This window comes from Tamandua tetradactyla, chromosome 22 (genome assembly GCF_023851605.1).
Source record: "Tamandua tetradactyla isolate mTamTet1 chromosome 22, mTamTet1.pri, whole genome shotgun sequence".
Taxonomy (NCBI): domain Eukaryota; kingdom Metazoa; phylum Chordata; class Mammalia; order Pilosa; family Myrmecophagidae; genus Tamandua; species Tamandua tetradactyla.
Window position 1 is genome coordinate 45,644,181 of NC_135348.1, and position 12,548 is coordinate 45,656,728.

Here is a 12,548-nt window from a genome sequence, read left to right on the forward strand (position 1 = left end):
GAAGCTGGGAGACAAGAGAGTAAGAAAGAGCAAGGAGAAGCTGCCACCACGTGCACCACCACATGACAGAAGAGCAAAGTTCCAAGGATCGCTGGCATCCAGCCCCAGAACACCAGTCTTCCGGGAGAGAGCACTGCCTTGCTGACTCCTCAATTTTAGACTTCACCCAACCTCAAAACCACGAGCCAATAAATTCCCACTGTTTAAGCAAACGCACTGCAGGTATTTGTTTCAGCAGGTAAAAAACTAAAACAGTATGGATATGTCACATTTTGTTTACTCATCATCTGTTGATGGACATTTGGGTTGCTTCCACATCTTGAAAAATGCCAATAATGTGGCTATGAATATGGGTATAACTGAGATCAATGTTGCTATTATGTAGCACTTCAGTGAAGCTATTCATTTCAATATTTTTAATAAAACATTCATATTTAGTGACCTATTATTTAGATTACTAGACCGACACTTTTTCTTTCTTTGTATGGGTAGGCACCAGGAATCGAACCCGGGTCTCTGGCATAGCAGACAGGAACTCTGCCTGCTGAGCCACCATGGCCCACCCAGTCCAACACTTTTAAACAGAAGGAGGTGAAACTCAAACTTGTCTAATTTGCTATTTGTTGTAGGAGGAGATGGTGGTTGTAACTGATATTAAATTAAGGTAAGGTGAAGGGAATTACGCAGATTCCCTTACCCATGCTGCCCTTTCCCTTTACTTCCACCAATCACTAAGAGTTAGCTGGAAAATTGCAGAGTGAAAATATTTTATGGGCTGAGAAATATTATTGGCTAACTTTCAAAGCTTCAGTAGGAAACAAAAACCTTAATACTGACATCCGAGGAAACCAAAACCAACTCCCAAGAAAGAATTTAAAAACATGCTTAATCACTAACATAATGAGATGACTTTATAAAAACCTTATCATCTTCTAGAGACAGACAACACAACAATGGAAAAAATATTCAACTACAGAAAATACTGAAGTTAGATTTCCCCAAAACATTAATTCTCCTCCTCCTTCTTCTGAAGTCAAGCCTCTTGTCCAAATTATTTCTTTTCAAAACATATGGAAAAATGCACTGATAGGACTTTATAATAACTTAAGGCAGGGGTTAGCAAACTATAGCAGCAGACCAAATCTGGCCAGCAACTGTTTGAGTTTTTTTTTTATGCTTACATAAATCTACGACTGCATTTGCACTACAAAAGAAGAGAAGAGTAGTGCAACCATGAAAAGTTTCAACCCCCAAAACACAAAATAGCTTGTCCTTTACAGAAAAAATATACCGACCCTTTCTATACTGGCTTGAAACTATTATGTACCCCAGAAAAGCTATGTTCTTTAACTCTAATTCAATATTTTGGGGTGGGATCTCTTGATTAGGTTGTTTCCATGAAGATGTGACATATCCAACTATGGGTGTGGTCTTTTGATTAGAGTATTTCGATGGAGATATGCCACACCCAATTGTGGGTGTGACCTTTTGATTAGATGGAGATGTAAATCCGTCCATTCAAGATGAATCTTGATTAGTTGATTAGAGTCCTTTACAAGGGGAAACGTTTTGGAGAAAGCTCAGAGCCGAAAGAGATGCAGACAACTGGAGATGCACGGGGTGTGGAAAAAGAGAGTAGATGCCTAGACCTGGATGCTTGGAGATGCAGAGCTCAGCAGATGTTGTCACGTACCTTCGCATGAGATGCTAATCAAGCCAGAACCTGGAGTTGTGTTTTAACGCTGGGAGCTAAGTGAAGGCCCACAGACACAGAGAGGAAACAGAAGCTGGAAGCAAAGGAACCAGGAACAAGGACCAGCAGATACTAGCCACGTGCCTTCCCATGTAACAGCTCTCTTTCTTAGGTCAAGGTATCTTTCTCTGGATGCCTTAGTTAGGTCATTTTTATGGCCTTAGAACTGTAAATTTGTAACTTAAAAATTCCTTTTTTAAAATCCATTCTATTTCCATTATTTGCATTCCAGCAGCATTTAACAAATTAAAACACTTTTTAAAAGAAATATCACTAATATGATGGTAATTATTACACTGATTTGCTTTTCCAATGGTAAAAATTTTCATAGAAACAGTATTTTTCCTTTCCAACTCCTCTGATAAAAGAAAAAGCCCCCCCTGAAGAAAGAAAAAACAAAAAAAGAAAATAAGTAAACAAATAAATAAATAAATAAAAGTCCTCTCACCCCTTCAAAGCATTCCAAAATTATAAACCAACATCTCAATATCTATTTAAAAACATTTTTTTTTGGCTGGTATACATTTTGTACATCCTAAGGAGTCCCAATGGAAGGATCTGAATTTGTTTTCTTAAAGCCCCCCTCGCCACACTCCACAGTCAATAAATACTCAGGCTTGGGAGGCAATGACAACCTAACCAAAGCTAGCCAAACATATACTAATACGAATGAAAGTATTACCTATGAGAATTTTCATGATGTATTACTTTCATTTTAAAAACAAAATAGCTACAGTAAGAGACATACATGTCCTAAATATCAACAAAAGTAATTTCCAATTCCTGGTAAAATGCTGCAACAGGCCATTCTCTAAAGAAAATCATCTTCTACTTTTAACTGTATTCCAGTACTCAGCTATAATGAATAAATAAAACACAAAAACAAAAAGTATTTATAGATCCATACTATACTGTATAAAACTGTTGTAAGAGGGCGGGCCGCGGTGGCTCAGCGGGCAAAGTGCTTGCCTGCTATGCCGGAGGACCTCGGCTCGATTCCCGGCCCCAGCCCATGTAACAAAAACGGAGAAACAGAATACAATAAAACAAGAAAATGTTTAAAAAAAATGTTTCCCTTTCTTCCTTCCTTCCTTCCTTCTATCCTTCCTTCCTTCTCTCTGTCTTTCCTTTAAAAAAAAAAAAAAAAAAACTGTTGTAAGAAAAAAATATGGTGTGCATATATTCCATTTTTTCTTTCACTATATTTTCCTCAGCACTTCTGTTTAATATTAAAAGTTAATCAATGTGAAAATGGTTATATATGTGGTGATTAAGACAGGAAAAACTGTGTATCAGAAAACAAGTTATTAAATTTAGCAACTTTAAACACAGACTTATGTTTTTCTATCCAGAATCATGATAGAATAAGAGGTCACTGCTGTCCAGTTTAAACAGCATGAAATGAGAAGCCATGGGTTCTAGTCCTGTCTGGTCCCCTTCTCTTATATTCTAGGGGTTTCTGCTCCTCCTGAAAAATAAGAGGTTTGCACTAGATGATTTCTAAGAAGAATTTCAGCTATAAAGTTTCATGATTTCATAGAAATTTTAAAAACACCATCTGCTGGTTTGAAAGGAAGTATGCCCCCTAAGAAAAGTCATGTTTTAATATAAATCCCATTTCATAAAAGTAGAATAATCTCTATTCAATACTGTATGTTTGAAACTGTAATGAGATCATCTCCCTGGTTGATGTGATTTAGCCAAGAATGGTTGTTAAATTGGATTAGGGGATGACATGTCTCCACCCATTTGAGTGGGTCTTGATTAGTTTCTGAAGCTCTATAAGAGAGGAAACATTTTGGAGAGAGAGACTCAGAGAGGGCAGAGAATGCTGCAGCACCACGAAGTGGAGAGTCCATTGGAGATGAAGAAGGAAAACGCCTCCCAGGGAGCTTCATGAAACCAGAAGCCAGGAGAGTAAGCTAGCAGATGACGCCTGTATTCGCCATGTGCCCTTCTAGCCAAGAGAGAGAAGCCCTGACTGTGTTCGCCATGTGCCTTCTCACTTGACAGAGAAACCCTGAACTTCACTGGCCTTCTTAAATCAAGGTATCTTTCCCTGGATGCCGGTGACTGGACATTTCTATAGATTTGTTGTAACTGGGACATTTTCTCGGCCTTAGAACTGTACACTAGCAACTTATTAAATTCCCATTTTAAAAAGCCATTCCATTTCTGGTATATTGCATTCCAGCAGCTAGCAAACTAGAACACACCATAAAAACCATATTAAAAAATTTATAACCCTCCTTGAAAGTGTCATTTATAAAAATGATGCCTACAAAAATTTTCTTTGCAGTGCTTAGTGTCATGAACTCAATGAATGTACCTGAAATCTGGATATGTTGCAGAAGAGGTTTCTCCCAAACCCTGATCATTATTTTAAAACTCGGAATTCTTTTCAAAATACTGCCCCAAATCCTGGAATCTTCACTTTCAATGAAAGCTGGCTCAGACTGTCTTACTTTTTCTCCAACCATTCCAAGAGGAAATCAATTCTGGATGATTAAGTGCAGAAAGAGAGAAACAGCTATACAAGAAAGAAATTACCATCACAGATTTGCAGGCCTCATATAAGATACTATACAACGGCTCAGCTTTTAACTGGGCACTTAACTATGTTCTATTTTTCATGTATTGAGTCAGTTTTTTAATGTTAGTCAAAAAAAATTCCCAATTTTTAAACAATAATATTTTTATAAAACAGAATGGATCATCTCTTTCTCCCAAACAACAATACTGCCTCTCTTCTATTTCTAAGATACAAACTTCTTTGTTAAATCTGTGAAATCAGGATGTCTCCTGCAATCGATTTCTGAATTTTATTTCATATTTTAATTGGCAGCATTTTTTTCTTTAGTAATTGTTCATAAAAACAATGATACATCTTACAACTGATGGCATGTTGATGAAATGCCTTCTATAGAAGGCTTTTCCTAATTTCCCAGATGCTTCATTTAATCAGTATGCCCCTGGACTAGAATGTAAACGCCTCTGGGGCAGGATTTATCTCTATCCCTAGTATTATATTCTTAGCTATATGGAAGTTATTATTATAAGAAGAAATACCACTGTTTTCTAAGCATTTATGAAATGGCTTGTACTCTGTGAAGCACTTTATATGTACTTAATTCTAACAACTGAGAACCTATTACTACTATTATTTTCTTTTCATATATGAAGAAACTAAGGCTTCGAGAGGTTAAGAAACTTGTCCTAGGTCCTGTTCACTGTTGTAGCCCCAACACAAAACCTGTCACAGAATGACAATCAATAAATATTTACTGAATGAGAGAATGAATTAATGCTTCCAAGGGAGTCCTACAACAGCCTACTTAGACAGGTTATTACTAGCATACAGGTCATATGGAAGATGCCCAGTAAATACAAGCTCACAAGGTTAGTTAATTAACCCATTAGACCTGGAATTCTGAAGTTAAGTTAAAAAAAAGTGGTCCAGGGTATCTATTCTGGAATCAGAATACCTGAGTTCAAATCCCAGCTCTGCCACTAAAGATGTATGAGACCGAGTAACATATTTATATATTTATATACATGACGTTCTCTCACCTATAAAATGGAGATAAGAAATAGGGCGTATACCTCCTGGAGTTGCTATGAGGATTATATGAGCAAAGTCCATAACATCCAAACAAGGGGCATTATTGTTATTTGGAAGTTAGTTAAATAAACAAAATGGACCTCTCTAGCTCATGCCCCTAAATCTACATTCCTAATTCCAGTCTGTCCTAGTCCTGCTTAAAGCCTGGCACCAGGCAGTCACCATCAGCTGATGAGGATGATTCTGGATCCTGTGACCAGCCAGTATGCCCTGGAAAGAGGAAGAAATTCTAGGACTCTCCAGGTTACTCAGTGCCCATTTCCTAGTCTGAGGAGCCTAGGCCAAGTACACACAGTGACACACCCTGTACCTCTCCAATTCTGGTGCCAGGATGGCTCCCTAAGACAGGGCTGACTAAGGGTTCACAGCCCGCCTTGCCCTCCCCTTCCCATTACAGTCTTTAAAAAGGTAAAAATTTACCTTTTAATGGAGGTGGGTCAGAGCACTAGAGTCAACTGCCAGTTATATCTTACTTTGTATTAAAGCAAGGGGCCTTTGTGTGAGATTTTTCTTTATATGCAAAGCTCTTAAAACACATTTGGGGGGCAGGCCATGGTGGCTCAGCAAGCAAAATGCTTGCCTGACATGCCAGAGGACCGGGGTTCGATTCCAGGTGCCTGCCCATGTTAAAAAACAAAAAACAAACAAACAAAAAAACACATTTGTGGGTGGGCCACGGTGGCTCAGCAGGTAAGAATGCTTGCCTGCCAAGCCCGAGGACCTGGGTTCGATTCCCGGTGCCTGCCCATGTAAAAAAAAAAAAAAAAACACATTTGGTACACACAAACACTAACTGAATATTATCTAATATTATTATTAACCCAGTATAATTCAAATCCCCTCCCACCTCAGTGTCTCACTTTCTACTGTATCTACTTTTCAAAGATCTATGCTACCTTAACATTTTCAATCTTCCTAAATGTAACAGAGATCATTAAGGCACTTTGTAAAGGGAATTGTACAGACTTTCCCCAACTCACAATATGAAATAAGAAAATAACTTATTCAGAACACCCATAATTTAAATGGGCATACAGAGGAAGAGAAGTTAGTATCAGGCTTATTTATTTACTTTTCAAGCTCCAAAGAAACTATTAAATAAGGTAGCAAGGAGGAGAAAACAGTGGCTGTAATTAGACCTTTAATAAGAATGAAAAATATCTCTTTTTGAAACCACATGGATTGCTAAAGTTAAGCAAATTATATGCTCATGTTCTATTTATAATGTGCTGGCTGCAACCTTCACTTTCTATGTCTTTAATTACTATGTCTTCTCTTTTGAGTAACTACAAATAGTAAAAAAATTTATTCAACATGCACACAATACTACAGACTACCACATATCATAATTCTTTGCTCAATTTGTTAAACGTGTTAAAATTTGGAAAAGGAGAAACATGATAAAAGGAAACAGTCTTCTTTATGTGCTGTCATTTTTGGAATCGTCATATGGCTTTGATCTTGATGTTATAGAAAACACACAATGTTTTTTGAACAAATGACTACTCGGTGATCTTAACGTTATGTAGAAATGGCTCTTACTTTATAGAAGTTTTCATTTTTCTATACTTTCTTATTTCATGAGCGTCTTAATAATGCATAAAACTGGTTTAGTATTTTGAGAATTTAATGCTTTTTGATATCTATTAATGGTAATATATTTCTTTTCTAGAAAATTATTCAAATAGCTAAAGGACAAAAAATACATGTGGAGATTTTAATTGTTTTAGTTTTTAAGTAGCAGCAACCTAACTGGAAAAACAATCACTTTTCAGGCAATGTTGGTCCATCGAACAATAAGGGAAAAAAGCTCAAAAAAAAGGTCATTCTTCAAGATTCTTATTGTTTTACAAACTACAAAGGTTTAGGACATGTAAAAGCCAATCAAATACCTCTACTTGAACCCATTAGCATTATATTCACTCATCAATGTCATTCTTCATTTCTAAAATGTCAACTAACTTGGTAAATTATGATCAGAATTTTTTTTACACAAAGGAAACTGCATAGAATTTATTTATACTGTACTTAAGTTCAGGACTAGCCACTGAAGGAAGGAGACATATAAAACACCCAGGTGTTCCCAGAAAAGTTCAACATGATGAAAGGAGAAGAGGAAATGATATCTCCAGGTTGCAAATCATTAGCATTCTAAAACATTTGCAAATTACTACTGAGTAAAATCGCCTGCAAAACTAGGATATTTCTACCAAGTGCACTGTCTCGTTTCCTACACCATTTCACTTCAGAAGAATTTTATGAGAACACTGCTACACATGTTATACCCCATCTGGTTCATATTCAACACTGCACCCTACCCTGTTCCTTTTTAGGATATAAAAACAGATGTTTTCTCTAGTGTCACATCAATACAATAGGTTACCCTACTAGAGCAAACTTCTTTTTCTTCTCTTGTAGTTAAGGTGAATTTGAGCTATTTATAATTCTTGGTGTCATCTCTACTCAGAAATAATAAGAGGGTCTAAATACTCAATTATTAAACCAAAAACCTGGTAGATATTTGTGGAAGTTTGGGTGAGGGTGTGGGGGCAGGGCAACCAGGTTCCTAATGTTAGAACAACCTATGTGAAAACTCATCTGAAGAAGCAGCTCTGCCCAGAAGGAAATAACAGCACTGCTGCTTATCACATTTAGTACTAGAACTCACAAGTTGCTTTCTGCCATTACTATAATTAATATCAGCAAAAATTTTATAATCAAATACACATCAAGAATTTATGCATAAAGCGCAGGTCAACATTATCCAACATGAAGTAATTATAGTACAATTTATTTAAGGACAGAAAAAAAATCCCGTATTTATAAAAAGTTCTGATACATATACCTGTTTGAAATGACTTCAGAGATAATTTTTATTGCATAAAATTTAGGAACAAAATTATTAATAATTTATATTTTATTGTAAATAATTTCAGGAACATGATCAATTCCAGAGAATATTAAAATCTGTGTAATAAGTTTTATTATAATGGTTTCTACTATATCAAACAATTATGCTTAATCAAGATTTGTTTGCAATTTTAAGTACATGTATACAACAACCCTAATTTTGGTAGGTAGTACCAAGGGTCTCTGCAGATAATAAACTAAAACAAACTCTAACCCAAATACTCAAAACAAATATTACTGTTTGCTGAAAAAAAAGTATATAAAATATTATAAAGCGATAAAATTAAATAACTTAATTTGTGTAGGAAGAAGAAAAGGACATGATTGAAAAATGTTGTCTTTTAGGTCAAATGTATTAACAAGCCAAATTTGCATAAGACATATTATTTACTCTAGACTGTAAGTGCTATTAAATATTTCTTACCTGCCCCTTTCAACTGCTAAAGCATCAAGTTCATCAAAGAAGAGTATAGAAGGAGCCACTGCTCTCGCTTTTCGGAAGATCTGGTACAAAAAATATCATGTTAGCTAAAGATCAACAAACTCCTGAAAATGCTGAAATTTGGTATTAGCTTGAGAATTGCATTTAGAACTAATTATATTATGTGCCAATCAAACAGCCCAATTATTTTTTACACAGCCCAAAACTGAGGCCCAGGACACAGTAATGATGTAGAAGCTGCTGTTTCCATGGTGCTTATCCATAAGCAGACACAGACACCAGTACAAACTCATGTGTGCGTGCAGGAGGCCACTGGCTAAGCAAGCAGGCTGGGCAGGCAATGTGCACTAGACCTCGCCTCTGCTACCCACGAGCTGTTCGGCCTTCAGCAGGCGACTTACTTCTCTAGGCCCCAATCTCCACTTCCTTAAACGGAGAGAATAATAAACACCTACCTCAGGAGACTATTGTAAGAAATGAATTGGAAAAAAAAAAAAGGGATTCAAAGTACTTAGCGCAATGGCTGGTATACAGTAAGAGCTCGGGAAACAATAGGTACAAGAAAATAATAGCTGACATAATCCAGGATGAAAAGCCAGAAAAATGGCCCAAACTTGTAAAAGCCATAGGCTGGCTGGAGCAGAACTCAACCCAACTGTCAACATTAGAGAGTGGCCAAAAAGCCACAGGGGGGTGACATGTGGAAATAGGCTAGAAAAAGTCAGCATAGGCAGAACTAAATCCAAATGTGTGCCACCTATAATCTCTACCTTCATTTTTTTCATCACAAGCAATATATGACCATAAAAATATAAAACAAATTAGAAAAACATTATATTAATATAGTTTTTTTAACCCTTTAATCAGTGGTGGTGCTGTCATTCAGTTAATGTTTTATATGATTATCATCTCCTATGTTTTGAAGGAACAGGGAAAAAAGTAATTTAAATTTTCTTCTCAGATTGAAAAATAACAATAAAACAAAGAATCTAACCCATAATACTCCTGCTTTGGGCCAGGTTTTTCCCAGATGGGACCACCCATTGCTTTGCTAGTCCGGTGTTGGTGCCCTCACCGGCCTCTGTGCCCACACAGCACAGGGGTCCTATTTCACGCAGGGTCCCTACTTCCCAGGCCTATCTCTGCTTAGAAAAGCCAAGATGTGGTCAAACTGCTGTTGTGGTACTTGACGGCATGAATTTACCAGTTGTGTATCTTCCTCAATGTGTAGGCATGGTAAATAAATCAGGTATCAGGCCTGGCTTTAAAACTGAGAAAGGAAGAAAGGGATGCATTGTCTGATTCACCAGGCATTAGTAAAATAAGGACGTATACACTAAGTTACAATTTAAAGGGTACTCTTGTTTAAAGGATTTAAATCTCATTCTGATATTATACATAAACTTATGTGCGTAAGTTTAGATATTTCTTTTTTTTTAATGAAATGATGGTAGTTGTTTAACAAAAATACCTTTATTTGGCAAAAATAAAATCTGGCCATATTATGATGCTTAAAAACAAAATCAAAGTATTCAAGTCAATCAACGCTATATTTTAAAATAATAAAATAACTGGGGGTGGTATGATGGTAGCTCAGCAGCAGAATTCTTGCCTGCCATGCCAGAGACCCAGGTTCGAATCCCAGTGCCTGCCCATGCAAAAAAAAATAAATGAATAACATTTTGTCTGAAGAAAAAGAGGCACTACTAGAATTGGAATATGGAAATTTCAAAGAATATAATCTGAAAACAAAATGGATGATATTTTTTTAAACATTCAGAAAGAGAAGTGTGATTCTCCTATGCAGAGTTTCACTTACGGCATAATTACCTCTCTAACTGCTCTTTCAGATTCACCAACATATTTATTCATTAATTCAGGTCCCTGCATGAAAAGAAAACAACAATTCTTCAGTGTCTTCATAAATGAAATCGTGTATATGTCTTCATATAAAGGTGAAAAAATATACAAAGGGGAGAAAAATAAAAATCTACTTTTAATTAAATTAGTTCCTTTTTCATATGTATATTCACTGGGTTGTTATTATACCTCAAAAATTAAAGCCATTCTATACTCCAAAAACTATATATCATTGCAAAGGAGAGGATGTAACTAAACCTAGTATTTTCATATCGCATTCATCATCTGTCTACCCATCTATCCCTATTTTTACTATATATCAGACATGGTATTAGGCATGGTATTAGACTGAATAGTGTGAAATGAAAGGCCAACAAAGAGGTGAAATTCATGTATTTCCAGGGCTAACCACAGCTGGTTCTGAGTAGGCCTATTTATCAGTTTGTGTCTAAGCCCACTGGCTCAATACCGCCATCTGGTAAGAGTCAAGATCGCAGGGCAATTCTCCTTCTCCACAAGTCCTGAAAACTAAGGAAATGGGATGGGGATCATGTAACCTGTGACATTATCTTACAGTCCCTGAGTGTTTCTAATATAGGTGCTGCTCTCATCTCTTTCTGTTCTCACTGGACCTGTCCATGAGGCAGTGAGAACAGGGGCCTGCAGGGACAAATGCCCTCTTCTCAAGCACTGCCCCAGCCAGTGGAAATAAACAAGGCCGCAGGATCAGCATGCCAACTCTTAAGTGGAGCATCACACGGTGACAATAACAACATCCCTTTCAGCCCTCCAAAGTTTCTATTATATATTTATACCTACTTTTTGGAACTCCTTTCAGATACCTGCCACTGAGCATTCCTTCAGTTGATAGGAAATTTCTTTTTCTTTCTGTGTCCAGGTATTTAGAAGGCAAATACTTCTAGTGCATGCCTACACACACACACTTTTATTTTGAACAAGATTCATGTTCTATACAGATAATGGGTTTTGACAAGTCGGGGGAATATAACTAAAGACTGGCTTGAATATTTCTCAACAATCAACATCAGTGAAAAACCAGGTGACTGAATTACATGAATTACATGGGAATACCCTAGCAGAACATCAACCAGTCCCACAAACTGGTACAGATTCTACGTAATTCCAGTAACATTAAGACACCATATACAAAGATAACTACTATACAGTATGACTATGATAGAGGCATGTGCAAGCACCAATGGAACACAGACAATGAATTCCTTAGAAATTCAAGAAAAATTCCAAAAGAAAGTAACACTTCAGGTAAGCCCTCAAATTTATTTCACACCCTCAAAAATATGAAATACTTCAAGACTCAGGAAAAAATCAAAAAGCTCTCTAATCAGCCAAAACAGGTGACTATATGCACTTTAATTGTAGAAGAGCTTTATGATTTTCATTCAAATTTCACCGACTTGTAATTTATACACAAACTTGTCATTTATACCAACAAACTTAAATAGAACTGATAAAAGAGTTTAGTACAGGTAGAGGACAGGATATGTGGAACATCCAACAATCAATAAGTCTACACAAAGTGGTAGGTAGGAGGCATGTCAAAAAGGAGTTTAATTTTTATTCTGTAAGCAATGTGGAAGGCTTTAGGTAAGTTAACTGATAACCGCAGCATTGTAGAAAAGATTATTTTGGCCATAATATGAAGGACGGTTTGGAAGGATATATGAGATAACTTCTGAAATTCTTAAAATAATCAAGATAAGAGATGATGATGGTAATTAAAGAAAAAGAATGGGAAAGAAGTGAGAAGACAGGTTCAAACTACTAAAAAAGATAAGGTCAGCTTAATTTGTTGTGGTTATTCGGATGTAAAGGTGAAAGGAAAGTCACAATGATGACTTAATTCATCGAGAAAAATACTATGCTCAATACATTCAGTGTAACAAGTCTCAGATAAAGGAATCTCATTAAAATTTTTATTC

At 36.4% G+C, this 12,548-nt stretch overlaps 1 protein-coding gene across 18 annotated transcripts in view; it reads right to left on the minus strand.

Moving 5' to 3' along the window:
• Positions 1 to 12,548, minus strand: part of AFG2A (AAA ATPase AFG2A) — a 439,139-nt gene that overhangs the window by 286,188 nt on the left and 140,403 nt on the right. For 12 of the 18 annotated variants that reach the window (XR_013167561.1, XM_077140102.1, XM_077140094.1 and 9 more), the window contains exons 12-13: positions 10,558 to 10,611; positions 8,710 to 8,789 (exon numbers count right to left, since the gene is read on the minus strand). The exons of 5 other annotated variants lie outside the window; for them this stretch is intronic. Coding sequence is in view for 12 of the 13 variants with exons in the window: in XM_077140102.1 (XP_076996217.1) it covers positions 8,710 to 8,789; positions 10,558 to 10,611 (134 nt within the window). In the remaining variant the exon portion in view is untranslated. The remainder of the gene's footprint in view (positions 1 to 8,709; positions 8,790 to 10,557; positions 10,612 to 12,548) is intronic. One more of the 18 variants, XM_077140095.1, reaches the window with a different exon arrangement.